Raw genomic sequence first — 27,812 nt, 5'->3', positions numbered from 1 at the left:
CTATATATGTATATATATATATGCGATATATATGTGTATGTTGAAAATGCGTGACATTTTGTTTTGTTATACTTGAGAATCTATATATGTATATCTATATATATATGTATATAAATCTAATAAATTTTCCCTCTTGTTTATAACGTATAATTATTCTTACTAATTATACCCCTTTTATTTTTTTCCATGGAAAAATGTCCAAAGTTGTCAATATAAAGACAAATACATATACATATATATCTATATATAGATATGATGATCTATGCTTAAATACGATATTTATAAAGAAGAAGGAACGGAATTTTTCTAAAAGATTCCAAAAAATAAGGAAAGAACAAAGAAATGAAAATTATTATTCCAAATGCTGAATCAAAGAAAAGTCAGATCGATGAAAGGGACGAGTTAATAATTTAGCTATAGCTCTGGTTTATTTTGACGGGGGGTTTAACACGATAAAAGATAAAAAAAAAAATAATATAAATGAGGACAAAGATCGAAGAAATTACTGAAAACTTGTGAGTTAGCGTGCGCGTTAAAAACGAAAACAAAGATAAGAATAAAGATAATGATAATGATGTAGAAAGAGAACTCAGTTTGAAGAACGAAGAGAGAGAGAGAGAGAGAGGAAAGCGATTGTGAGAAGTGTGAAAAGCAGAAACGAAATTATTTTTTAGTATTTAGAGGCTATTTTATATCGTTATTAAAGCAGGTAGGAAAGTGAGGCAACGGTTAGGACGAGAGAAAGTTGAGGGAAAAATACCAGCAGTAAAAGCGAAAAATGAATGGCAGTTTAGCAAGAGCAAGTTAAATTTTAACCCAATGGAAAATCGAAACAAATAGGGCAAAACTCGAAAAAAAAACAGAACCTGGCATGGGTGTAGGCGTAGCATTTCGAAATCCCAGAGTACAGTCGACACCAAATGTACAAAGCTTTTGGGGTGCAACCCTACTTACAAGGTTGCCACCATTTCTAAACATTGCATTTTACCACAATCCAGTTTCTATTTTTCAAACATTTCTCCAACACTCATGCCGATTTTGTACAGTTTTTCCCTCTGGAGAACGTTAAATTGAATTGTCCCGTTGAGGAGAAAAAATGGGAAAAGAGAAAAAGAATAATGAGAAAAGTACTTTTTTGTGTTGTAAGTTGTGCCAAGTACTGATAACGTTTAAGGTGTGATAAACTCGTTTTTAAATTTAACAACTATTTAAACTATAAAAACTACTTACTAAAACAAAACAAAAAAATTAAAATTTATAAAAAAAATCTTATTATTTAACAACAAAAATGCTTTTGATGTACATTTTATACACAAACACACACACACGCGCAAGAACCAACATTACAAAAACACACACCAACCCACAAAAGTACTTTGACAGCCAATTTCTTTGGGAATAGGAAAAGACAGGAATAAAAACCCTAGGAACATCAGTTAAGAACACGTATAATCAACAACAACAATTTGCTTTGCTACCGGAATTCAGAAGGCTTAATTTAATTTTGATTTATAAATATAATTTAACATAAAACGAAAACAAACAAGTTTGTACTCTTTGAAAAATGCAGTGAAATGAAAGGACAAAGAGGTAATCGATGTCGATGAAAAAACGATAAACTCTTTACAAGCATAAAAAATGTTATGAAACACGGATTAAGGGAAGAATACTTTTTTAAAAAGGAATATTTTTTTATATATGTACATATATATAAATATTTACAATGGAAAACTAAACGAAAGGAAGGGAAAAACGTTTTTAGCGGTACAAACATGAGTACAAATCAAGTTTTATTATTTTGTAAAACATTTTTTTTGTCTATTATGAGAGGGGATTTTTTACCTATCGGAAGGAGTTTTCTTTAGGCATATACAAAAAAAAAAAATGAAACGGAGTTGTTTTTTTCTTCAATTGTTAGGCGCGTAAAAGTTAGAGAGCGACAGCAGCAGCCGAGTTAGGTAGCCAGACAGAGAGAGGAACAGTTGATTAATGAGACATTCTATTAAAGCGAAGATAAGGATTAACGATAGGGATATAACGATATAAAGCGAGTTTAACCATAAGTCAAGCTTGACCACAGAACAGCCAGGAGCAGAGACAGCAAACATAGAGCAGAAAGAAGCAGGAGCAGAAGAACAGGCAGAGAACCGTTAGCCACGCAGAGAAAGCAGAAAGAAAGCAGCAAGAAAGCAGAGCAAATAGCCCAAAAAGCCAGGCCGCCACTCACACAGTGAACTTGAGAAAATGAATATAACGAAAATCGAAAGTGAAAAACGTAAACTAAACCAATATGAGGATTAAGCAATCCAAGTGAAGATAAAACAGCACAAATTTAATCGATACAAATTGGGGGTTCATTATTTTTTTAGTTTCGAAAAGAAATTTGGACGCAAAATCAGCCAGAATCCAGAGCAGCCGGAAAAAGTTAAAATGTAACTAAAGTCAGAGAAACAGGCAGAAAGTTCTAAAGAATCGAAATCAAACTCACCCTGAAAACGACACAATGCAACTAAAATTTGAAATCAACTGCAGAACGCATGGAATGGAACAGTGGAACGCATGGAAATCGCATGCGATTCGAAAAACTAAATCTACCACAAAAAAAAACCAACAAAACGCAGCAGAAAGCGAGTAAAAACAAAAATCTGAATAAACTGAAAACTAAATCTAATAAAACCAAACCTGAATATAACATTTTTGAGAAGAGAAAACATGAAATAACACTTTCAACATTTACTATATATTTTTAGCATTTAAGATCCAAAAATGGAAGATAAAGAAAAACCTATTGTGTCAGCCGTAAGAAAAAATTTACTAAAAAAGTTTACACACACAAAACACTCTTAAGAAAACACAAAAAAAAAAAATCTAACAAAATGAAACCCAAAAAAAATCGATTAAGCATTAACTAAAAAACACCCAACAACCGAAGGGAAGAAGACCCCAAAGTTTTGAAAACACACACACACTAAATTCTTTATGTAAAATTCGATATGGAAACCCCTATTCGTAATGTAAATGTACAATAGCAACCACACAACATCAAAATTCATCAAAATGATGTATGATGTAGACAACGCATAGGAACGAAACGAAAAAAATTGAGAGGATAGAAAGGAAAAGGAAAAGGAAGGAGCAAACGAAACGAAACGAAACGAAAACAATGAGATGAAAGCAAAAGCGAAAGCGAAAGATTTCTCTTTGCCCCGAACACTGATCTTTGTTTGTTTGTTTGTTTTTGTACATTTCAAGCATTTTGAATATATATACATATATATTTGATAGTCCCTATTTAATATTATTCATATATATATATATTACTATACATATATTTTTTTATTGTTTCGATTTGTAATAGATTATATACGGTAATCAACTGGAGACTGAGCTACAACATATATTTAGTTACCGTTATATTTATTGCAAAGACACACACACATGAACACCCCCATGCATACACACACACTCACACATGCAAAAAGCACACCCATACACCACCCACCACATGCAACATCAAACTATATCCTAACCAAACCCTAACTAAAAAAAAACAATAATCTATAAAAACCATAAATACTAAAAATAAATTATAATTCGATAAACTTGGCGTTGTGTAGTAAGTTTATTGCATTTTATTTGGCATTTTTTTGAAATGATTTCCGTTTGATTTCGTACTACCTACCCATATGGGAATACCTACGATTCCCGCTTATTTACTATATTTTTATAATTTTGTTGTTGTGTATTTCATTTTGCCGCCCTCGTCACCCCCAAAAACACTCCACTTCCATAACCCCCTATTCGCCCCCTCCCAAAAAAAACCCCACATCCAATCAACCCCCTTTTTTCTCGTCCGTCCAGCGCCTGGTTTGCCTGTGTGATAGTAGTTTATAATTAAAACCATCCGCTGGACACCCCCATGAGTCCATAAGTCCCCCCACCCCATCACCAAAATCCCCCCATCCTGCCCATATCATTTTTTAAATTTTTGAACGGCGAGCAAACTATATAGAAACCACTTTACACATATAATAAACTAAATCTTAAACAAAAAAAACATAAAATTAAAGATGAAAATTTACAAAAAAATACCACTATTTTTACATTAATTATTTTTAAAATTACCTTTATCTTTATCTAAATTAGTTTAGAGCTTTTTTTTTGCGTCGTCTACATTTTACGATTTAAGTTCATTTAATCTACACATAATCTACATGAGGATGATGTGACGACCCAGGATGTATCTACATTGTACATTGTATCTACATTACAGAGCTAAAATATCTATAAATATTATAAATATAACAAAAAAAGAGTAAAATATTATTAAAAAAACCAAAAAAAAACAAACAAATATTCGTTCCTTTGTTTTTATTTTCGTTGTAGTTCAGCACTTATGATTTTCAGTTTTTGTTCATTATCCTACGTTGGTTTTACTTTTTGATTTGAAATCGAATTGGTTTGGTTTCGGCTCCGATTCCCAGATCCCGATGTCCCGAATCGTTTCGTGAGGCTTTCGATGTTGTCCCTGTACTGTACCACACACATGCATATAAACCCGTAACCCCCTATCCAAACAGTCGTCTAAATTATGAATTTAATGTGAATTTGAGAAAGGTTAAAGCCGCCAGATACGATACATTCAAATTGCGTGTGAGTACATAGATGTATACCTAACTAACTACACCGTTCATATATATGGAGTACACTAAACTAACATCTAACATAACCTAACGTAAACTAAAATAAAGAATAAATGGATGAATAAACTACCTCAGCTTTGAATATTTCTATAGAAATGTTATTAAATGTATTTGAAAAGCGTAAGAAATATACAAACAATGCATAAGTGCAATGCAGGATGCCGCCAGATGGAAAGTGAAACAAAACAATGTCAAAGAATACAAGTTTTAGAGCTGCATTTATATAGTATCAGATCGATAAGGAAAACATAGAAACAAAATCGAAAAACAAAACCAAAAAAAATATATTAAGTGTACGTTTTGCATATTCCTATATAGTTAACTAAAAACGTAAAAGCAAGATGGGTAAACTTGAATACTACTATAACAATAATTTTGCGTCCATTTTTGTTGTTTCCTATACAAATAAATGAAATGAAAACAAAAAAAAGCGAATAAATCACAAAAATAGGAGGAGCGGAGCTATATTCCCATTAAATTGTATTAACTGTCTTTTAACCGCAAGCAAAAAGCTATCACAATCGGTACACGATAACCACACTATACATATATCAAATACCCACTCTGTGTATGTTTTGTATCTGCCATGGAATATGTACCCCGAAAAAAGTAAGCTAGATAACCAAGTAAAGGCACTCGATGTCGAAAATTTGTCGTCATAGTTTAGAGGCCCAGTATTTACTAGCGAGTACTTTGCATTTGTTTACCCTTAACCAAAGCCCAACCCCACAAGAATCAAAAATCGTTCTCATTTTGATCGCCACCCCCACCCATCAGCACCCCCCCACCCCCACAACTCCTAGTATTCTGGCCAGTCCCCAGGGTGCTGATCCAAAAACTATATATACATAGGTGTATACATAACATACTAATCTGCGTAAGATGTTTTCCCCATTTCGGTGTAACTAAATGTTAATTGCTAGCGCTCAATACGAAATTACCGTATACAAGACCCACATTCAGCAAAAAAAAAAAAGCAAAAAAAAGACATACAGCTTAATTGTATCCCAAGGCCAAGGAAAATATTAGAAAACAAGCTATACAACTAAAACCGAATACAATTTTGTGAACATGTGAAAAACAAATCGAAAAGAAATTTACTCAATAAATGATTTTTCGTACATAAGAAGTGTCGGTCTACTTTGGATTGGGAAAGGGCTTTTAAGGAATTTTAAGTTTTCAGCATACTAAAAAATGTATCTCATTTGTTTCACATTTCGATTGTGAACAATTTCACTTTCATTGAATATTATACACCATCTTGTAAGTGGCAAAGAAGTCGTCTTGTTTATAATCTTTAAAAAGCCAGTCTTCCAATATAAAACAAAATATAAACAAAATATTCAAAAAGAGCGCCAAGAGCAAAAAAATCACTAGATGGCGCTTTAAAACTCGCTGCCAGCGGAGTTGCCAGACCACGCTTACAGTGGTGTCCGGTAAATGATCCCACCAAAAACTACGGTGGGTGACACTGCTAAGCTAGCGATGACACCCTCTTACATTTTTGATGAGACCGTTCTGCCAAGCTGTGGAATGTTGTCGGTATATACTTGAATATACCAACGTTGTTTAATAAACGGTCCTACCAAAAAGGTGGTTTGTGACGCGGCTAAGTAGTTAGCAAGGACACGATCCATTTATTTTAAGTTTAACATTAGTGATGTGCCATTTACCGATAGTCGCAGCCTGGTCACCACAATTTATTTTTATATTTTGGTTATCGATAACTAGAGTACGCTTTTCTTTTAAAAGGAATGTTATGATGAAACATTTTCTAACAGTGCACACTTGTCCAGCCAATTCGTGTTTTGGCCAAAAATACGTTTCTTTTAAGGAAAATTAAATAATCAATGTATGGCGTTCGCCTTATAAAATATTAAGCTAATTTATTCTCAGGCGCTTAGTTTATTTTTGCATACTTTTTAAGATGAAATTTCATGAATTATATCATAAAATATGAAAATAAAATCTAAAAGACAAAGATTATGTTATTGCTGTTCAGGATTCTTCATAAACATTTTTTAGAAGTTAGTACTTTACATTTACATTTATACAGCATTTACATTTTACGGCAGACACAGAAAGTTGGAACTTTTAGCAGCTGATAATAAATCTTGAACGACGTATATTTTCAAACGGTAAATTTTACCGACAATGGTTTATACCGTATAAAAATCCAATTCTGTTTGGTTTTAGTTTGTTGAACGGTTCCATTTTGTTCGAAAGTATGCTAAAGAAATTAACAATTTGTGGTTAAACAATTAACTTTCTAGCCCACTGTGCACTGTTAAAACACGGTTGCATTTAACATTTCCGGGAAACTTTTAGAGATGTGCCGAGTCCATGGTCGCGAACTGGTCACCCCAATTTATTTTTATTTTTATTCAATTATCGATATGGAATATTTTTATAAAATCGGATATTAATTCAAAAAATATCGATATATTGATATTTCGATCTATGTTTTAAGTCCCTAACTTGAGGAAAGAGTGATTTTTTGTCTCCCTCTTTTACTGACTCTTTCTTTGGTGCTATCTTCCTCTTTTACTGACACTTATCTTACGTTTTCTGGCACTTACGTTTGCTGATATCGATAGACGATACTTTATTTAAAAGGGATTTTAGGGATGTGCCGAACCGATAGTCGCGACCTGGTGGTCACCCCAATTTATTTTTATTTTTATGTTTTATATTAACGATATGAAATATTTTTAAATTCGCATCCGCCATCTCCAGCCATCCCCAGCCAGCACTTCACGAATTTTCATTCGCCAAGTGAGCACGCGGCTTCGTCTGGTTCTGCAAAAGAAGTTTTTATTCTGTGACTTTTGTGAGAAGTTATCAACTGAAGGTATTGTGCTATTTTCTATTCCTATCATCTTTCCACGGCCTTTTTGATTAAAACAAGAAGGCGGCGAACAAGTGCATGGTGAACCCCGTAAATTGCCATTGATTTTTTTTTCACGTCACCTTGCGCTAGATTCTGTAGTTATGTAATGTGCTAATTTTTTTATTGTGTCGGTGGTGGTTTAACTAATTGTCTATGTAGGACGAGCCGCTCAGGTTCGACTGCACCGAAAATAACTCCCAAAATGGGGTTTGAAAAAGCCGAAAAGTGCTTACATAACCAAGGCGAGAATTAATTGTGCCGAAACTGAGTTTCCCTTGAAAGAAACACGTAATAAACTGGGCGTTTTAGCGAACTTGATAAGTTCTTGATCTTTGATCTATGGCACAAATTAAAAGCCCAAATGAGAAAATTAAAGCCACGCTGGATCATTTTGCCCAGTTTTTCTGCCTTTTTTTTTGCAACCACGCTGGAACTGCCAACTTATGCAATTGGCAACGAGTTGGCAGGCCGGTTCGTCGGCATGAGAAATTTGCACATCAGCTTTTTGTGTTTTTTTTTCAACGATTATTGCACTGCTGCTGAGTGAAATGTGCCTGCATTTGCATATCTATGGTAGAAAATAGAGCAAATGCAGGCGATTTATTAGTGGAAAGTGTGGCAATTGATTGTTCTACAGCCCACTCTCACACACACACTTTGGCGAATAAATTCCATGTGCCACTAGCGCCCTCTCGCTCACTCCCATGCCAGACACCAGCTGCGCGTGCAAGTGCTTAGCTGTGTGTGTGCGAGAGAATGAGTAAGTGTGCCGTTTCTTAAGAGAAAATGTAACCATCTCTCTTTTCTCCTCCCTTTCTTTTCTGACCTGCTTTCTTTCTACCTTTAGACGGTAATAGTAAAAAGTTCTTGCAAAAAACGGGTTTCCCCAGTTTTCGCAGATCTCTTTCCCCTACACTCTTAACCCCTCGTGACGTCAATCGTTAAACTAAGTCTAGTATTCATGTGATTTATGTTTATTTTGCCCCTTTGTGTGGCCTCTTAGCGCCATTTTGCACTGATTAGAGATTAGTGTTTATTATTACATCTCCCTCGCGAATCGCATCACATTTCCCGCTGGCTGGGCGGAAATTTTCAAGCCGCCTGTTTATTCCACACCCTTCTTTTTGTTTAGTCTTGCAAATCCAATTCCCACACTGAGCGAAAAGATAAGCTTGGCATTTTTTTTGCAGCAACTGCAATTTTTATCGCTATCTTCGCTTGCTCTCTCCCAGCGTGCGCTCTCTTTTGTTTTTTATGTAATTACTTTTGCGATAACGGGACCTTGAAAAAGCGTCGCAGACAGTTATATAAATAACTGTATTAGCAGCGGTGTTTATCTAATCGCTTCACGCACTTTTTTTTCGAGCTGCCGCCCTTCCGCGTGCGCGAAAGAGACGGAGAGCGAGCGAGAGAGCGGCAAGCGGACGTCAGAAAGCCAAGTCACATGCTAACAGTGTTGACTACATTTTGCAATGAAGCCAAATGTTAAAAATAGCTAAACAATATATATTGTTGAAAAATAAATGAAACAACTAAATTACTTTTAGTTGTTCATTTTTGGGAGTTCTGGCTTAATTTATAGGTTTTCTATACAAAAGCCAATTAAGCTTAGTAAAGTCAAATCATGTTTCTCACATTAATCAACTAAATTTGATTCGATTTGTTTTTATTTAGTTTCTTAATATTGTCCTATAAATATACTTGTTATGTATGTGAATTTAGAACACAATGGACTAAATTAACTTCTTCTTTTGAAATTCTGGCTATAAAAAAACTAGCTAACTTGTCAACTCTGTCTGCTACGCAGCTGACTTGTCGGCTCTTTGCCAAGTGTAAAATGTTGTGCGTTTCTTTTTCTTTCCTTTTCTTTTTTTTGGCAAGCATTTAGAAAGCGCCGCCGAAAACCTCGAAAGGGGTAAATGAAAAACAATTGGCCATATATGCATTTTTGGGCATGGCAAAACGAAACAAAAAGTGTTTGCTAATGAGTACAAATTGTGGTGCTAGTACAACACTTCCTCTTATGCAACGAACGGCATTGAATTCGAATTCTTAGCACTGATAAGCGGCGATCTCTCGCTCTTTGCTAGCCGCCTCCCCTTCCCACCGCCCACCATATCTCCCTCTCTCGCTTGCACACGTGCTGTTGCCAACCGCTAGTTGAAACTCTCCTCTCAGCATTTCGCACATTTCTCTCTCTCCTGCTCGCTCTCCCTCTCCTCGCTCATCTGTTGCTGAACTTGACGACGACCGTCGCCGCCGCTGCCGCTGCCGACGCAGGCAGCGCAGGCTAGCTGGCTGATTTCGGCGAACGGAACTTTCACAAGCAATTCAGTTGCCGTCCGGTTCAGATTCAGACTCTTCTGACTTCCAAGGGAATAAGGATAATTTTTTTTCGGTTTTGTGCTGTGATATAAAACACATACAAATAGTACGTATGGCAAACAAATTGGAAATCAATTATCGAGTTGAATGCAAACGATACAAGTGCATTCATCATCATCATCATCATATAGCATTAAAGAACAAAAGCCCAGTTAAACGCGTGTGTGATTCTTTTTTCTTTTTTTTTTTTAATCGCAACCTGCCTGGTTATGTAAAAGCAATGAGAGTTGAACTTGAATCATTAACAATTTTTTTCTGGTGTGCGGTGCTTATTTCTTCGGTCTTATGCAATCAATAACAATGAATAAAGAATAAACTTAACCCTGGATTGTGTGGAGGATACTACTCGGCCTTCGGTGGAAGCTTTCCACGTGCAACTGTAGAATTTTTCCAGCTGAGGCTATTACATCACGAGTTCTCGTATCTCTCTCTTTTAGCACACAAGAAAAGCTTCGCTCTCTTCCAGTCTTCGTCAATCAAATCAAAAGTTTAACCCGATTAGATAACGGTTGTTTGGAAGAGAATAGCCGAACCGCAAAAGGCGAAAGAGAAACAAAGCTCTCTTTGCCTTTGCCTTGGCCAAGTGTGGTTACATAAAACCCATTGTGTCAATGAAATGCTAATTTAATTTCGCTGAATTTTATTGAAACACACGGCTAAAGAAGAGCAGCAGCAGCAGTGCCCCTGCTGCTCTTGAAAGTCTAAAATTAACGAAAAACCGAAACACGCTTCAATGGCGAATGCCAGCTGCCAAAAAAGTGTGGCCCCTATAGCCATCTTGCTCACACCCACACAAAAGCCCATATATACTGGCTTTTTCCATTGAACTTTTTCTTCTGTTCTATTCTATTCTTTTTTCTTTTCTTGCGGTGTGGCAATTATGCAATCCCAAACATTACTCAATGAAAACCAGTAAAAGGCTGTTTTATTTAACTAGAACTGCAAATAAAGTATGCCATTCTAGTTCAAATAAATTGGATAAGCATTGTATGCCACGTAATACTTTTTCCCCAACCGCAAAGTTACATACAGTTTGTCAAATAATTCTTTGCAAAAGGGAAAATGTCATTAAAATTCATTTTAAAGTTGTATTTTTATTAGCAAGAATAGGATTTATTTAATTTTTTCTTTTATATTATGGTTAAGGTGCTTAATATCTACAACTATGAATAAAAAACAGAACATATTTTAGCATGAAACTTAGGAAAAAACAACAAAAACAAAAATTCAGAACATAATCAGTTGTCAATTAATTCTTTGCAAAATGTAAGCATTGGTTAAATTCGAAACGAAATCATATAAAATATAACCGTTATTTTTCTAATATTTAGTGTGGTGTCCTTTGGCATCCAAGACAGCATTCAGGCGACGAGGCATAGATTGAATAAGTTGATTTAAGTCATAATACTCAGGTATTTTCTTCCATTCCTCATGGATCGCTTTGATCAAAGCATTTTTATTGGTCGGACCGCGTTTAGCCACCTTCTTCTTTAATAAAGCCCACAAGTTTTCGATTGGGTTCAAGTCAGGACTCTGGGCAGGAGTGTCAATTACTTTGCTGCAGTTATACAGCAGCCAGTTCCTACAAATCCACGATTTGTGCTTGGGGTCGTTGTCTTGATAAAGCTTGTACTGAAGCTTATTTGGGTTTTGAGGGTTAATGAAGCCAAAATCAACGACGCTTTTGGTCAATTCTTTTTTCAAAATATCCAAATAAAATTCTTTGGTCATAATGTCGTTAAAAATTCGGAGTTCTCCGACGCCCTTGGATGAAATACATCCCCAAACCATTACGGATAGCTTTCCAAACTTCACTGTTGGTATGATATTCTTCTGTTTTAAGGCTGTGTTGGGCTTTCTCCAAACCTTGCTGGGTCCATCATGATAGTACAACATTATTTTGGTCTCATCACAAAAAATCACGTCATTCCAGTACTCCGCCGGCCTGTTAGCATTGGCAATAGAAAATTTTAGCCGCCTATCAATGTTAATAGCAGAAAGCAAAGGTTTCTTTCTGGCTACGTGGGAAGAGTATTTGTGTGTGTTGAGAACTTTTCTGATGGTCTCGTGGCTCACTGTTTTGTTGCAATCATTTTTTAAGTCCAGAGCCAACTGCCTAAGTGTAGTTTGCGGGTTATTATTAATATTTTTCAAAATTTTTGAATGGTCTCGTCTGGTAAGCTTTGGTGGCCTGCCTGGAGAATTGTTTAAATGCAGACGGTTTTGTTTTTCCGCTCGATTAATTATGTTGTAAATTGTCCTTAGTTTAATATCAAACATAGTTGATAATTCCTTTGCCGTTTTATTATTGTAATAGTTGTAATAAACTAATTGAATAAGGTTTTCATCAACTCTTTTGCCAGGCATTGTTTAAACAGCGGATTAGGATCACTTGTGCACTTGTTAATAGTGAATTCGTAATGATCATGGGAGATAAGAACATAACAAAAACGAACGTGTTCATTTTTCTCGAAATTTAGTTACCGTTACTTTGTTTTGTGTCTTTCTTTAGCTACTGTTTACATTTTGCAAAGAATTAATTGACAACTGATTATGTTCTGAATTTTTGTTTTTGTTGTTTTTTCCTAAGTTTCATGCTGAAATATGTTCTGTTTTTTATTCATAGTTGTAGATATTAAGCACCTTAACCATAATATAAAAGAAAAAATTAAATAAGTCCTGTTCTTGTTAATAAAAATACAACTTTAAAATGAATTTTAATGACATTTTTCCTTTTGCAAAGAATTATTTGACAAACTGTATGTATCTTCAACTCAACTCTTTAGTTTCTGGCTGAAAACTGGTTAGAACTCAATTCGATTTTTCTACAATATTCACTTATTTAGCTCAATTCAAACCACGTGGCAACAACCGACCAATAATTTTTATAACCCCCTTTATTTTTTGCACCAAAACCTGTTTTACCGGCGACTGGCAACACCCATACCAATACAATCGCTTATTTGTTGTAACGAAAATGCTGAGCTCCCCATATATGTATCATCAATTATTAACCACCTTTAAACTTAAGTTATAATATGTATTCTGTACTAACACATTATATACACATATACTGCATGTTTTACCATTTACGCGTTTTCATTTGTCGCTTAAACATTTTATCTTACCCCCACAACCTTTGTTAAACCCCTTAGTGCTTATCCAAAAAAACAAAAGAAAAAAGTGCATGTCTTTCGGTTTCGGTTTGTGTATACCCCCCATCAATTATTATTTTAGAACATTGACCATTTTTACATTTTCATTTGGCTTTGGGCTATTCTTCTATTGTGCCCTCTGCACCTGTGTAAAGAAAGTGAATCGTACATCTACCATACAAACGTATTATATCGTAAAACGTAAAACGTAACATTATGCAACGCATGGGGTGCCTCCCCATTCGTATATCAAGCACCATCACCACCTGCATGAAATTGGGATATCATCCATACCATATAACATCACAGAAGTGTATCCATCAATCGGTAATCATCAATATGCGCGGGGTATCATCCAACGATGGCTAATTGAGACAAAAAGGAGATTAATCCGAGTTTCGGGCAATTGCGCAATTGTGTTTACAGCAAAATGGGCAAGGATTTTGATGCTGTTGGATTCGTCAAGGATTTCGCTGCCGGAGGTATCTCCGCAGCCGTCTCCAAGACTGCCGTCGCCCCCATTGAGCGTGTGAAACTGCTCCTGCAGGTTCAGCACATCTCGAAACAAATCAGCCCCGACAAGCAGTACAAGGGCATGGTTGATTGCTTTATCCGCATTCCAAAGGAACAGGGATTCTCGTCGTTCTGGCGCGGTAACTTGGCCAACGTCATCAGATACTTCCCGACCCAGGCTCTGAACTTTGCCTTCAAGGACAAGTACAAGCAGGTGAGTCGTCATGGGACTGCCATTTAAAATTGGAACTCAAATGTAACGTATGTGGCTCGTCATATAACGTAGGTCTTCCTGGGAGGTGTTGACAAGAACACCCAGTTCTGGCGCTACTTCGCCGGCAACTTGGCCTCCGGTGGTGCCGCTGGTGCTACCTCTCTGTGCTTTGTCTACCCCTTGGACTTTGCCCGTACTCGGTAAGTTTGGATACTGAACAAAAACTATGTTCTCAGATATTAACAATACCATTTTAATCTTAAAATTATAGCTTGGCTGCTGATACCGGCAAGGGAGGTGCTCGCGAATTCACCGGTCTGGGCAACTGCTTGACCAAGATCTTCAAGAGCGACGGCCTCGTTGGTCTGTACCGCGGCTTCGGTGTGTCTGTCCAGGGCATCATCATCTACCGTGCCGCCTACTTCGGCTTCTACGATACCGCTCGCGGCATGCTGCCCGACCCCAAGAACACACCCATCTACATCAGCTGGGCCATCGCCCAGGCTGTGACAACCGTCGCTGGCATCGTGTCCTATCCCTTCGATACCGTGCGTCGTCGCATGATGATGCAGTCGGGTCGCAAGGCCACCGAGATCATCTACAAGAACACACTGCACTGCTGGGGCACCATCGCCAAGCAGGAGGGTACCGGTGCCTTCTTCAAGGGCGCCTTCTCCAACGTTCTCAGAGGCACTGGCGGCGCTTTCGTGCTTGTGTTGTACGATGAGATCAAGAAGTTCTTGTAAATTAAATTATTAAATTATTCAAACAAGCAAAATACAACAACATACAACAACAACAACAAAACTAAACACTACCAGCTAATTATGTTAGATAACTGAAAGAGAAAAGCTAAAACTGCAACAGCAACAGCAAAGTTTGATCTGCAACCAACACCTCTTACCAAGAACAACGGCAAGCAATAACAACCCTTCCACCCCTCCCCCTCTGATATAATTATAATGATTATATTATATATAATAACTGGGAAATTAATTTACGGAACGATGGCCAGAGTCAATAGAACAACAATACAACAGCAATGCTAGGAGAAGAGGATCCGACTCGGCTCATGAGAGAAACCCACTACACTGAAAGACGAACGAACATAGCGACGATATTATTGATTAGTATTGTTAAGTTTGGGTTAGGCTATTTACTATGTACCATTTCATGTTGCTGGGTCGCGCCACATCTCCCCAGCCAAATCAGTGTTATCGATAGGGTGTAAAGAATCGATCGAAGACCTGTAGATTCTTTAACATCCGGCACGACAAACAAACTCAACTTCGGTTGGTTTAAAAATATATAAAAATTGATAAAAATAGTACAATCTTGTGTTTTTCTTTATGCAGATATGCATTTGAATTTTTACAAATTACAGTAGCATACTTTGTGTTTCTATGCAGTTATTTAACCTATTGATTTCAGAACGGAAAGTAAAATGGGTTGGATGTTTTAGAGCGTCATTGGGCGAGCCTAAAAGTTCACCTCATAAAATAAAGAAAAGGGTGGTACCGATACATGATTTTTCGTTTTAGAAAATGCAACGATATTTGTTAAAGTATCATTTTAATAAATTTCTTGTTCAAATACTTGTGCCAATTGGAAGCATAATTTATTAGGAATCTATTAGTTTATTATACATTTATTTATTTATTTATCTTTTTACTTATTTATTTATCTTTTTATTTAAATATATATTTATTAATTTATCTTTTTATTTATTTATCTTTTTATTTATTTATATCTTTATTTATTTATCTTTTTATTTATTTATTTAATTAATTATTTCTCTATTTATTTACTTATTTCTTTGTATATTTATTTACTTATTTCTTTATATATTTATTTACTTATTTCTTTATATATTTATTTACTTATTTCTTTATATATTTATTTACTTATTTCTTTATATACTTATTTATGTATTTATTTATTTATTTATCTATTTATTATAAGTTTATATATCTTTTTATTTTTCTATTTGTGTGTTTAAAATTTATTTAGCTATTTATTGAATTGAATGTTTTTTTATTTTAAATTTATATCATGGTTTGAGAAAATGTTATACCAGCTGCTATAGCTAGTGGGCCTTAGGCCAGGAGGAGGTTGTTTATATTGTGTTTAATTCTAAAAAGTACCGTATTAATTAATATTATTTAATTAATTAATTTTATGTTATTTATCGAGGGTATGTGCTCCTGGGATTCCCGGTTTCTTTTTATTTTTGTTACGAGGGGAAGTTTAAAATTGCAGATCCAAGTTGGCCAAGCCAATCCAATCGCTCGTCAACTACTCGAACGGGCTCATAACTTTTGATAGCCTACATCAGTTCAGATCTCGTTCGTTGTTAATTCAAAATTTTAAGTTGCAAAAAGTGAAAGTCGGTTTTTATTCTTTTTACCAATCGTTGATGCTAATCGGAATCGTTTTAAAATCAAGCAAACAATAATCCAACATGGGTGACGAAGGCGGTGGCGGCGGACATGGAAAGGGCGACCTCAAGTCCTTCCTCATGGACTTTATGATGGGTGGCGTTTCGGCGGCGATTGCCAAGACGGCGGTGGCGCCCATCGAGCGGGTGAAGCTCATCCTGCAGGTGCAGGAGGTCTCCAAGCAGATCGCGGCGGATCAGCGATACAAGGGCATAGTCGATTGCTTCGTGCGCATTCCCAAGGAGCAGGGATTCTCGTCCTTCTGGCGCGGCAACTTGGCCAACGTGATCCGATACTTTCCCACGCAGGCCCTCAACTTTGCCTTCAAGGATGTGTACAAATCGGTTGGTTTACTTTGGATTCTATAGATAATCTTAATATACATATGTGTACACACTTAATATCATAATCTTAATACAGGTCTTCCTCGGCGGCGTGGACAAGCACAAGCAGTTTTGGCGCCACTTTGCAGGTAACTTGGCCTCCGGCGGTGCAGCAGGTGCCACATCTCTATGCTTCGTTTATCCCCTGGACTTTGCCCGAACCCGGTGAGTTAGGATTTCTACCTTCTAGTACATTAGGTTGATTTACTTTAACCTTTAAATGGAAACCAAAGCGAGGTTACTTTTCATAAATGTTTAACTGATAAATCAGCCTGTATATTAATTACTCTTTTTTACATGGGACCTTATCAACATTCCTATATAATATAACCCCTAATAGCATTTTTATCTGGATACCGTAATGTAAACTGTAAATAGTGTGGATTGGTAGCCACATAACATAGGTTTTTCATTATTTTTCGAGTTTTCTCTTATAATTACTTTACTTTATATGTATACAATTTTAATTATTTAAAGATTACTTTAAAATACCAATATTTTTTCTAACTTTCTAAGATACAAAATCGTTGAAGAAAATAGTTTTTGGATGTTTCTCTATTTATACAAATAATCCTAATTCTTTAACTTTTTTTTAAACTGGAACCATTTTAATATTCCTAAAATCGTTGGGCTACATTTTTGGATTCATCTCTATAAAATTACCAAATAATTCTAATTTTATATTAAAAACGATTTGTTATTAAACGGGAACCTTTTTTATATCCCTGTGGTTTGACCCGCATTGCATGCTATATCTAATAGAAACCCATTTTTTTTGTTAATATGCCTATCTTTTTTAAACAGCTTGACCTGCTATATCTTATATTATACCATTTTTTGATAATATCCCTATCTTTTCCCCACAGCTTGGCCGCCGACGTGGGCAAGGGCGGTAGTCGGGAGTTCAACGGCCTGATCGACTGCCTAATGAAGGTGATAAAAAGTGACGGCCCCATCGGCCTGTACCGCGGCTTCGTAGTATCGGTGCAGGGCATCATCATCTACCGAGCGGCCTACTTTGGATTCTACGACACGTGTCGCGACTTCTTGCCGAATCCCAAGAGCACACCCTTCTACGTGAGCTGGGCCATTGCTCAGGTGGTCACCACCGTGGCCGGTATTGCGTCCTATCCCTTCGATACGGTGCGTCGTCGAATGATGATGCAGTCGGGCCTGAAGAAGTCCGAGATGATCTACAAGAACACGGCCCACTGCTGGATGGTGATTGCCAAGCAGGAGGGCACCGGCGCCTTCTTCAAGGGCGCCCTATCGAACATCATCCGCGGCACGGGCGGCGCCTTGGTTCTCGCGATCTACGACGAGATGAAGAAGTACTTTTAGCCCCGATGTCCGGCCGTTTGTGGTGAGCCCATTCGGCCACCATATAGCAGCACCCCACCCAATAGCACACCACGATGGCGCCGCACCTGCAGATCATCCCACCGTCAGCACACCGATTTCATCACTTCACGGAGGAGGACTTGGACCCCGGGGGCCCCAATAGAGCCCAATAAATTAACTATTTGATCGGTGGCAGGATGGCCGGATGGCTGCCCCTCATCTCAGTTGTGTTCTTCGGCAGTGGTTGAGAAAATACAAATAATTTATTGAACTTTAATCTGTGTTGCTCTCTTGTTTTTTGGTGCATGTGTGTTTTGACTAGGGTGGGCCGCCTTTCACAAAGGTCCTAAAGATGTTAAGCTTTCAAAACCATAGAAAATGTAGTATTTATTTTGTTCTTGACTTTAACAACATTTATTTAATCATAATGGTTTTAATCTTTGCATATTTTGTTTAAAAAAAATTAAAAACAAAGTGTGTTTTAAAAAAGTCGTAGAAAAAACATTCTATGTAAGACCTGAAAGATTGTGTGTATTTTGAAAAGAATTCAGTTTCTTTGGGGCTTCCCACCCTACTCGTTTTCGCAGATGTGTTCGTGTGCGGGTGGGTTTTAGCTTAAACGTTAGTTAGACATTTAAAGTAACATTAAAAACACATCAAGTCGAGAAAGGCTTTACTTTCCATTGAGCTGACTACACGTGCTGTGTCGTTTTTTGTATATGTCATCGCATAAATTAACAATGTAAGACCAAAATATGTTGGTCAAAAAAAAAAAGAGGCGAAATTACATAGACGCGAACTGCACTTAATTTGTAAACAATTAGAAATTAAACTACGCTTAGATCCAGCATTGAGTGTTGGTGGACTTAGTGTGTGGCTCCGGATCTGTGGGCGAGGAACAGGAAGTAAGTGCCCGCCCCGTAGGCAAGGAAATTGAAGAGACCAAAGACTCCGGCGGCAGTGTTAGAACCGGCACCCTTTTCTGTAGAGTCCGACCATCTGGCCAGTTGAACGATAAAACCGATGAAGTACAGTAGAGTAAGCACGGCGGTGGTGATCAGTTCCTGTTTGGTATAGAGATGGAGTTCGGTTAGTAATCCCGATAGTCCTATTCCTTGATTCCATACTCACCGAGAATATCCAGTTGACAGCTACGTTGCTGGCCTCCCGAATGCCCAGGAAGTAAGCGGCGATGAGTAGAATGGTGTGGATAAATGATATTACGATTACGAACATGAAGAAAGAGGTGGCTGAGTAAATGGGAGGGGCCGCCAGAGCCATGCAGATAATGCCCAGCACCTGCGAATTTGGAAGGGATTGGAAACATTCATAAGTAAAAGGTGATAATAGAACCCAGCTTCTAATAGTTTAAAGGTTTAATTTTTTTTTTATAAAATTGTTCCCACTTGATCTTTGATAAATAGATAAAGTTTGTTAAAAGTATATGTTCATACATAATTCTTAATGGAATATTAAAAATATGAAGTTGTAAGAAATGTAAAAATTCTATGATGGTGAGGTTCTACAATTTATTGTATAAACATTTATTTAAAATATGTTCTTATGTTACAAATGGCAGTCTTACTTAGCTAAAAACGGTTAATAATTTTTACTTTTGCTCAATGATCACTCAGATCGTGATCTCCAATTGACGGGCGCCTCTTCAAGGCCATGTTTTGATTCGGAATCTGGAGGGAGCATGTCGTGATGTCACCTTTAATTGAATGCACACCATGAATGAAATGGCTGTGCTGAGTAACGAAGGTTGTTTTCCATCTTATTAAGCGGTGAATTCAGTAGATTTTTTCCAAGTATTATAAATGTATTGTTTTAACTAGATTTTTTTAAAATTTCAAAGCAACAAATTTACCTAATAACATAAAATAAAAAAAATTTACAATCCAAAAATAATATTTTAAAAAGATATTTCAGTTCAGAGATAATATACTTAGTATTCTAGTTTATAATTTAAGTACTATTTGTAATATCTCAAAAATTCTATGTATATTAAACTTTTGAAAATACATATTTATTTCTAAGTTTGTTTGAGAACCTTATCGAAATTCAAGCAATTTCGCAGGGTACTTTGGTATGTTAAGTACCCTGAAAACTCAACACTGGATGACAGGCGGTGATGACACACATTCTTCTTCTACTAAAACTTAGGTGACGTGGTTCTTTGGGCAATTAAAAGGCAATAAGCCTTTGGTGACACAAACAAAAATAAATAATATAAAAACAAAACAAAAAACAAAAAAACGAAAACAAGCAGGTGCGCAGTCGACTTCGGCATTTGGTTTTGGCTAAAACAAAAGGTACACGAAAAGTGAAAGCTGAAAGTTGTAGCCAGGCCAAAAGCGACCTGTTGATGGCAACTTGTTGTTTCTTTTGCTTCTGCTGGTGTCTCCTTTGTTTTTTTTTTGTGTTTTGCCATCTGACAAACAATTAACTAACAGCAGCAGCAAATCAAAGGTTGATTGAACTGTCAGCAATTTGTTGATCTTGGATTGCATTCCCACATTTTTTGAAGTTTTTCTTCTTGCTTTTTAAAATTTTTAAATTTGCTCTTGACCCGCAAGATGCTGATTTTGTTGCAATAAACAAGTTTGCGTCATTTTTCAAAAATAAAAGAAAGAAATGTGTCTGAAAATAATATGAATTTTATCTTTTCAAAAAATAATTTATGGTTGGTTTTTTATATGTACTTGTGTATACATCTACGTATATTTAACGACAAAAGATTTGTATATAAATATACATATATGCTGCGTTAACTGGTCGGATCTTTTATACATAGTTTATGTCGCCTTGAATGTGGATACTTCCGAACTGAAATCATTTTAAAATTTTTTGGCCCCCTGATTACGAATAATTGGGGTGGTTTCTTAAAAAACAAGGTTTTTTCCTCAAATATTGTAAACAATATTGTAAACAATATTTGTAGATCTAGTTGAAATACGCATTTTATGCTCAACGATCGGAGGTCGAGGATTTCAAAAGTTTATACCAATAAAAACTGTAGTTTGGTATACGGTATAGCGTTATACATATGGTAACGAGCAATTTGCCTTGTGGAGCATGAAATAGTGCGTAGAGAGCGAGTGCATCAAAGTATATCGATCACGGTCCCAACATAATAATGTACTTTTTCAGCGCAATCAATGACGCGAAACGCCACTGAAATGGATCTAGTTCTTGACCTCCGTTTATACGGTCTGGGTTCCTAGTCTGCTGTCTGGGAAGTTTCAATGGCGTCACAGAAAAAAACAAGATCCATTCAAGTTTTTACTACATATATAAATACAAAATTCCCTGTAAAATTTTAAGAAGATATTGCCCAAACCAATAAAGTTACAGCGGCCTTTTTTGTTACCAAATATTTGTATTGTATGTTTGAACTGATTTTGTCCTTGGAATTTTTTTCAAAGCTTTTTGACTAGTTTTACTTGCAAAATAATTACATTTTCTTACTGAATTAATTCAGTTCCATCTAAATTTTGTAATACTTGTAATTGGAGAGGGCCACATAAACAACAGGTTGTCAATTTGGCGTAAGTTTCTTGGCGCTGAAATGATTTCTGTGGCACCCCTGATAGTTTTGGTTTTTGTGGTTTATATATAAGGTCTTATATACGGGTTGATACTGTTCTTGATTTGTATAAGGTATATTTTTAATACATCATTGATATTTTCTGATGATCACTAAAGATAGTATTGATTATGCCAGAAAGATAGATTAGTTGCTAAATGACAAACGTTAATGTAATGGTAGGATAAATATATAAAGCAAATAAATATCATTTGCTGGCAATCTATTAACAGGGCCAAGACGGAGCTTTAAAGATGAGCTCACTTTTCAGAGCGCAGTACACTTAGTCAGCGTCAATTACCTAAAATGTACACAAGCACACGATATACAAACAAGTATTTGCATAACTTTGTGCACTTGGTACAGTGCGTTTCTCAGCTGTAAGCCTAACCGCATGTAACTAAGTCAGCGATCGGTAGAGGTCCCATTAAGTGGGCATAGGGAATAGCTCTGCTCAGCCTCTGCCGGCACATGTACAGCGTACAAGAGTTCCCGTGCAAAATATCAGCGTATTGTGACCCAATCGCTGAACTTAGTCAATACAAGTTAAGCTAAGTAAGTGAACCAAATATTTTTACCATCTTATTCTGAATCACTCTCTGAATCACTCTGCGTTAAATCTATATATGCCACCGGATCCTTGGAATCACAGATAAATATCACATCATTATCGTAATCATCTTCATCCTCATCAGACGAGACTTCAACTTTTATGTTCAGAACTGGGTCTTGGACTTGGGGGTCAAAAGTTGGCATTTCTTCTGCAATGCTTTTAATTCTCTTCAATAGGGCCTTACGACACACCAACTCCTTAACTCCTCCTTAATTCTTTGTATACTATTTTATATATATCAGAGATACGATTCACAGGCTAGACACAATTACTTGGAAAGTTTTAGCAGCTGTTGTGGTTGAAAGGATGGGAAAACAATAGCCTACACCGATAAAAAAAAGTAGTTAGTTACATGTTATTCATCCATTGCTGTTTTTATTTACTTTAAATATGATGATATTTAATTTAACAATTATAGTTAATAAAATAAATTTAAAATTTGATCTTAAAAAGAAATTATTGTTCTTAATGATTATTGGAATCTTTTTTCCACAGAAAGATTATTTCTTGAAGGTACGCATTTTAAAAATAATATACTCCTACAACCTAGAAAACTCTGCTCGTGTTAGTTCTAAATCAATATTAAGAAGTCTCAAAATTCTAATTCAATATTAAGAAGTCTCAAAATTAATTGACGACTTATAGTTTAAAAAGCTTTAATACTAAATCGACACCATGTGTTTTTTTATTACTTAAAGATCTGCTATCAGTGAAAAAAGGTTTACGTTTATGAAACGTGCTGTACCATCAACAAATGAATGCCGTAACGATCGATCGCATTCTCCAAACCACCGACAAACACCAGCCACTGTGTAAAACGACTTCTCGGTCGAATCCCCGATTCCGATTCCATTTCCCATTCCGATCCCGCCCCCGCATTTTGTGGTAAAAATTTCTTGAATGACACCGAATGTGTGTCATAGTTTCCGCTTTTGGCGAGAACATTAAAATTAAAATCCACGACAATAATGCCAAACATTGTTGTCTGCTATACGGATCGGCAGCTTCCAAAATATCTTACGTAATTGCGCTATTATAAAAAGTTCTCAAAGGCAGGGACCAAGACCAACAAAACTTAATAATAAATCGTTCTCTTTCCGATTTGCATATATTTTTTGTGTGTGTTTCTGTGTATATAGAGCACACACTTGGCCATGGAATGCATACATAAATATGTTTGCGTACACATATATGTACATTGTACATATATACTTGCAAGTCGGGGCCATTCAGGGTCCAAAATGCTAATTGCCAGGGCAGTACGATAAGATAGGGCCGATAGGATTCGACAAATTAGTTTGCAGCTCCTAAAAGTTTGATGGTTTTGGTGGTTTTTCGTTTCGGGACCAAGGGGCGGATGAGTAATGGGCCTGGGCAAATTAGCAATCAACGGTCAGGTGTCAGGCATGGATTGCCTTATCACTACGATAGCTGGGCCACCGAGTATGCCCTCCTTCCCATCGATCGCACAGGTGGTCGCCTCATTATCACCCACCTCGCTTGGATAACGGGGCGTATGAGTAACGGCCGATTAGCCAATTTTCCATCTAGCACAAATTTGGAAAAAAGTGAGTCACGGTCGATTAGCCCACTACAGTATAACTAACAGTTTTATTGCTTTAAAAATGTTAAAAAAAATATTTACCCAAGATATTATAGGATACCATCTCATATATAATTGCTTAAAAATGTATAGTGTTCTTTGAAATCATATAATTAGTTTTTTAACTGTTTTAAACAATATAATAATAAACTTAAGATACTATTTAATTTTTTAATGTAATATAGTACAGTGCAGAGCATTATCTTTATAATGCTACATTGTTTTTTCCCATATTAACTCAAAAACAACCACCTAATCTCTTTTCATGGCTAAGTAGTTCAAGTTGATGATAATTCGAAAATTGTTCAATTATCGAATTATTAATTCAGAGGTTTAAGACCATTCGATTCGCATTTGGGAACCATGCAGGTGCATTTTTTTTTAACATATGTATGTGGCCATGTTTTTGTGGCAACGTTAAGTGAAGCACTTTTACATATTTATATTGGCGCTGAGACGACTATCAGCAGACTATCGCTAAAAGGTGGCCGATAAGATTAGTTGCCACCAAAATATCCCCCATTTGACAGACTAGCCACAATGGAAACCAAAAAAAAGGCCATTTGGTGACATCAATGCATGCAAGAGATAAGTTGTTGGATCGTTTATGCCGGATCAGTGTGATTTTTAGGAAATCTTTTTAAGAACGTAAGGAATATCCAATAACTTCGTTGCTGTCGGCTAACCTCTCTTTGAAACTTGTCAGGACAGAAAATCAATAAGTAGCACTTAATAACCGACAGTTTATTGCGATGGTAATCATATCAGCGATTATGCCCCCATACCACCCACTCCCTTTCCCCCTCCTATTTATTCAGTATTGATTTTCTGTGACAACTGACGAACGCTTAATAATGCATTTTTTATGTGCGCCCCACCAGTTGTCGGCACCCGTATCCTTTGACCTTGATTAAATGGTAGTTGTAGTTAGGGTGGGGGCCTTTAAGGATGGTTACATTAAGTCAAAACTTTCTACACCTGACACGCAGGTAAGATACAAACGTACCCAAACCACAGTTGCGATTGCGAGTATCTTGTGTTGGCGTAAATACTGATCCATCGCCCACACACGATTTCATTTGTGCCCATTGTGCGGCTGTGGGAAAATTCAAAGTTCCAAATACCAGGCCAAATGGAGTATTCGGTCTTTGGCTTTGACTTCTGTCTAGATATTCTGCAGACAAGGGTTCAATGCTAGGGGCCCAATTGACCACATGTCCCTGGACTCACATGTTTGCAGTTCCCACAAGTTGTCTACCCCTATCTTATCCGCCTTAAGTCTAATGAGGATCCTGACATACCTACCCTATGTGTATGTGGCAAATATACACTTATAGGTATATATTTGTAGAATTGAGTACACATCGAGGTACCCTAGGCTTTCTTAAGTTCCAAGATATCTCGATAAAGAATGGTGGGGGAACGCAAACTGTAGATAAAACGCTTCAATTTATGACGATAACAATTCTATAGAGTATTATATTTTGTCTTTCAACTTTTCTAAAGTTCTTCAACGTTCAAATAACAACAAAGCAAATTTTGTATATGTTTATCAGCTATTTTGTAATTTTTCAAAAACAAAAAACTTCTGTAAAAATAATATTACAACACAGGAAATATGTTAGAGCTCTTAACAGTGAAACATTAAACAGGTCACAAACACTCAAAAAAACAATGTTGTATCGCATATTTTTGAAAAAACCAAATGATTTATGTTACATATATTACAGTATAATCTAATTCACACTTTAACGTTTGGAAATTTGGCTTTGTTCCAGAGAACAACCTTTTGGATGTGGATCATATGCAATATTTTTAAAAAACCTATATTTAAATTTAAATATGTAAGGTTTGATCGTAATAAATTTAACGTTCAAATCCCATTGCTGGTGAAATGAAAGTCTTCAAAATATAGACTAAAATTAAAATGTTTGTATTGTTTACCCAATGATATGGAAAATAATCTATTATAATACCAAAATTTTTCTTTCTGTATAGAACATTTTGGGAATATTCGGGAGCTGATTGTACTTACGAACTGGACAATTTTGATAATGCCCGGAATGGTGCGGAAATAGTCGATGTTGAGGCGGATGCCGCTCCAGAAGCCGCCATCGCCGCTGACGGCCGGGTTCGCCCCACCGGGCGGTCCGCTCGTCGTTGTTGTTGTTGTGCGCTCGATATTGACCACGGTCTCGACCATATTGTTGCTGTTTTTTTTTGTTTTTTTTCTTTAGTTTACTTGCTGGCGGGGGAGTTTTAGCTGGGCAACTATATTTAAACACTTGTCGCGATTGTCACAATAAAATAAGACGAAAAAATAACCACCGCTTGTTCACTGGTCGATCGGCGGGTATATCTATACCTATATCTCTGTGTATAAATACGTGTGACGCCCTCGCGCGCCTCTGATTTTAAAATATATTAAGTGTGTAGGTATATCTGGTGGTAGGGGCTATAGCTATGCCATATATATCCGTGCGCTGCGCTGACTTTGTTGGCGTTGTTTTGTCCACGGCGGTCGCTTGTCGACTGAACTGCGAACTGAACTTGCCGCCGCCGCCGCCGCCGCTGCAGCCTAACGGTTAACCGAGCGCTGCGCCCGCTCACTCTCGCTCTCACCCGCTCGCTCTCCCACTAGGCCAGTTAGCAGGTTAGTTAGTTAGTGAGTTAGTTGCGCGCGCCCTTTGACGACGCCCCTGCTAGAAAACCACCTCCCACCACCCAACGCCCCCCAGGGGGCAAACTAGTTTGTTGCGCCTGCGCCGCCGATTCTTGCACACTGCACAGTGGGACAGGTTGGCGCTTTTTTGGTCCCAACTTCAACCTACATAGAAAAAATTGACGTTATTTATTATTTTTATTTTACCCTTTTCTCTAAGCCAGAAATAGGTTTTTGGGAAATTTGTTTTCTGAAAACAGTTGAATTTAAAAGAAATTTAATTAAACTGAACATAGTTATAGCCAATGCTGCGGATGAGTAATTTTATTTGCAGTGGCGGATCTAGAATTTGGTTGTGGGGGATTACAAAAATATTTGTTGAGCAGAAATCAAAAATGTGGTATAAAATACAAATTACTTATACTTTTTGAATACCTTGTAAATTCTATAGATATTATTTGATTGTCTCTTAAAATATATGATAAAAAGTATTTAAAATTGAACAAATATTTATTTAAAAAATTTTAATTATATCAAAATTAGTTACTTCACATACTTATTAAAAATATTTTCAAGGTATTTGACAACCTTAAACTGTTAAATTTTTTTAATGCAAATTTTTTGTTTAAGTATACACTGCAATTGTTGCTCTAGCTAACCAGCTCGATTGCTATCTCTTTCCGTTTCGCTTGCTGGATTTTCACCCCTCTCTGTTTCTTTCACGCCCACTGTTCGATTTTCGCAACTGGTTTATTGTTCTGATTTTACTTTTATGGCTGCCGTGAACAGTGATCTCTGGATAAAGTATTCCAAAAACAATCGATAAATAGAACAACAAAATAATATTATTGCATACGTTAGAAATATACTTTTAAATTATAAAATAACGTAATTATTTTTTTATTAAGTAATCAGATCCATCATAATGTCTTGAGATCAGGATTTTCTTGTACTTAGAATACTTTTTTTGGGTCAATAACGTTTTTGAAGAGAGCAGTCCTTAGGTTAAATGAGCAGCTTGCTACGAATGCTATCAATCACTATCACTTTAAAGAACATTTATTTTTTGACCCATTTTCGCATTTTTTATAAGTGGGTACATCGGTTTTTTTTTTATTTAGATTTTGGTCAAAAATATTCATTTTTTAGTGGTTTTTCCGTCGTAGTTTAGTCAAATCAAGGCGTACAGCTAAAAGACCGTCTGTTCTGAGCAGCTCGCTACGAATGCTATCGATCCCTACCACTTTAAGGAACATTTATTTTTTGACCCATTTTCGCATTTTTTATAAGGGGGTACATCGGTTTTTTTTGTGATTTAGATTT

General features: G+C 36.4%; 4 protein-coding genes across 7 annotated transcripts in view; 2 read left to right on the top strand and 2 right to left on the bottom strand.

Annotated features, from left to right (window-relative positions):
- up (Troponin T, skeletal muscle) overlaps window positions 1–27,812 on the bottom strand; it is a 324,715-nt gene that overhangs the window by 47,051 nt on the left and 249,852 nt on the right. Inside the window, exon 8 of one of the 2 annotated variants that reach the window (XM_070997385.1) lies at window positions 19,243–19,790. The exons of the other annotated variant lie outside the window; for it this stretch is intronic. Within the exon in view, the coding sequence (XP_070853486.1) occupies window positions 19,686–19,790 (105 nt within the window). The 3' untranslated portion in view covers window positions 19,243–19,685. Of the gene's footprint in view, window positions 1–19,242; window positions 19,791–27,812 lie in introns of those variants that run through there. 2 annotated transcript variants of the gene reach the window in all.
- sesB (stress-sensitive B) lies at window positions 7,420–15,187 on the top strand. Of its 3 annotated transcripts, none has more exons than XM_017067641.4 (4): window positions 7,420–7,554; window positions 13,560–13,860; window positions 13,933–14,060; window positions 14,132–15,187. In XM_017067641.4, the coding sequence occupies exons 2-4, from the start codon at window positions 13,564–13,566 to the stop codon at window positions 14,604–14,606; spliced, it is 900 nt and encodes a 299-aa protein (XP_016923130.1). In that variant the 5' UTR covers window positions 7,420–7,554; window positions 13,560–13,563; the 3' UTR covers window positions 14,607–15,187. The 3 variants fall into 3 exon arrangements, with proteins under 3 accessions (XP_016923130.1, XP_016923129.1, XP_065723726.1); XM_017067640.4 differs by lacking the exon at window positions 7,420–7,554 and adding an exon at window positions 9,869–10,024; XM_065867654.2 differs by lacking the exon at window positions 7,420–7,554 and having other exon boundaries at window positions 13,549–13,860.
- Ant2 (Adenine nucleotide translocase 2) lies at window positions 7,424–18,471 on the top strand. Its single transcript, XM_017067639.4, has 4 exons — window positions 7,424–7,554; window positions 16,306–16,642; window positions 16,719–16,846; window positions 17,548–18,471. The coding sequence occupies exons 2-4, from the start codon at window positions 16,322–16,324 to the stop codon at window positions 18,020–18,022; spliced, it is 924 nt and encodes a 307-aa protein (XP_016923128.1). The 5' UTR covers window positions 7,424–7,554; window positions 16,306–16,321; the 3' UTR covers window positions 18,023–18,471.
- Window positions 18,267–26,366, bottom strand: LOC108004666 (proteolipid protein 2). Its single transcript, XM_017067642.4, has 3 exons — window positions 25,863–26,366; window positions 19,154–19,321; window positions 18,267–19,086 (listed from the first exon to the last, which is right to left on the bottom strand). The coding sequence occupies exons 1-3, from the start codon at window positions 26,028–26,030 to the stop codon at window positions 18,889–18,891; spliced, it is 534 nt and encodes a 177-aa protein (XP_016923131.2). The 5' UTR covers window positions 26,031–26,366; the 3' UTR covers window positions 18,267–18,888.

The sequence above is a fragment of the Drosophila suzukii genome, chromosome X (assembly GCF_043229965.1).
Source record: "Drosophila suzukii chromosome X, CBGP_Dsuzu_IsoJpt1.0, whole genome shotgun sequence".
Lineage (NCBI taxonomy): Eukaryota > Metazoa > Arthropoda > Insecta > Diptera > Drosophilidae > Drosophila > Drosophila suzukii.
Note: the sequence above shows the minus strand (reverse complement) of the source record. Positions and strands in the feature narration are given on the sequence as shown.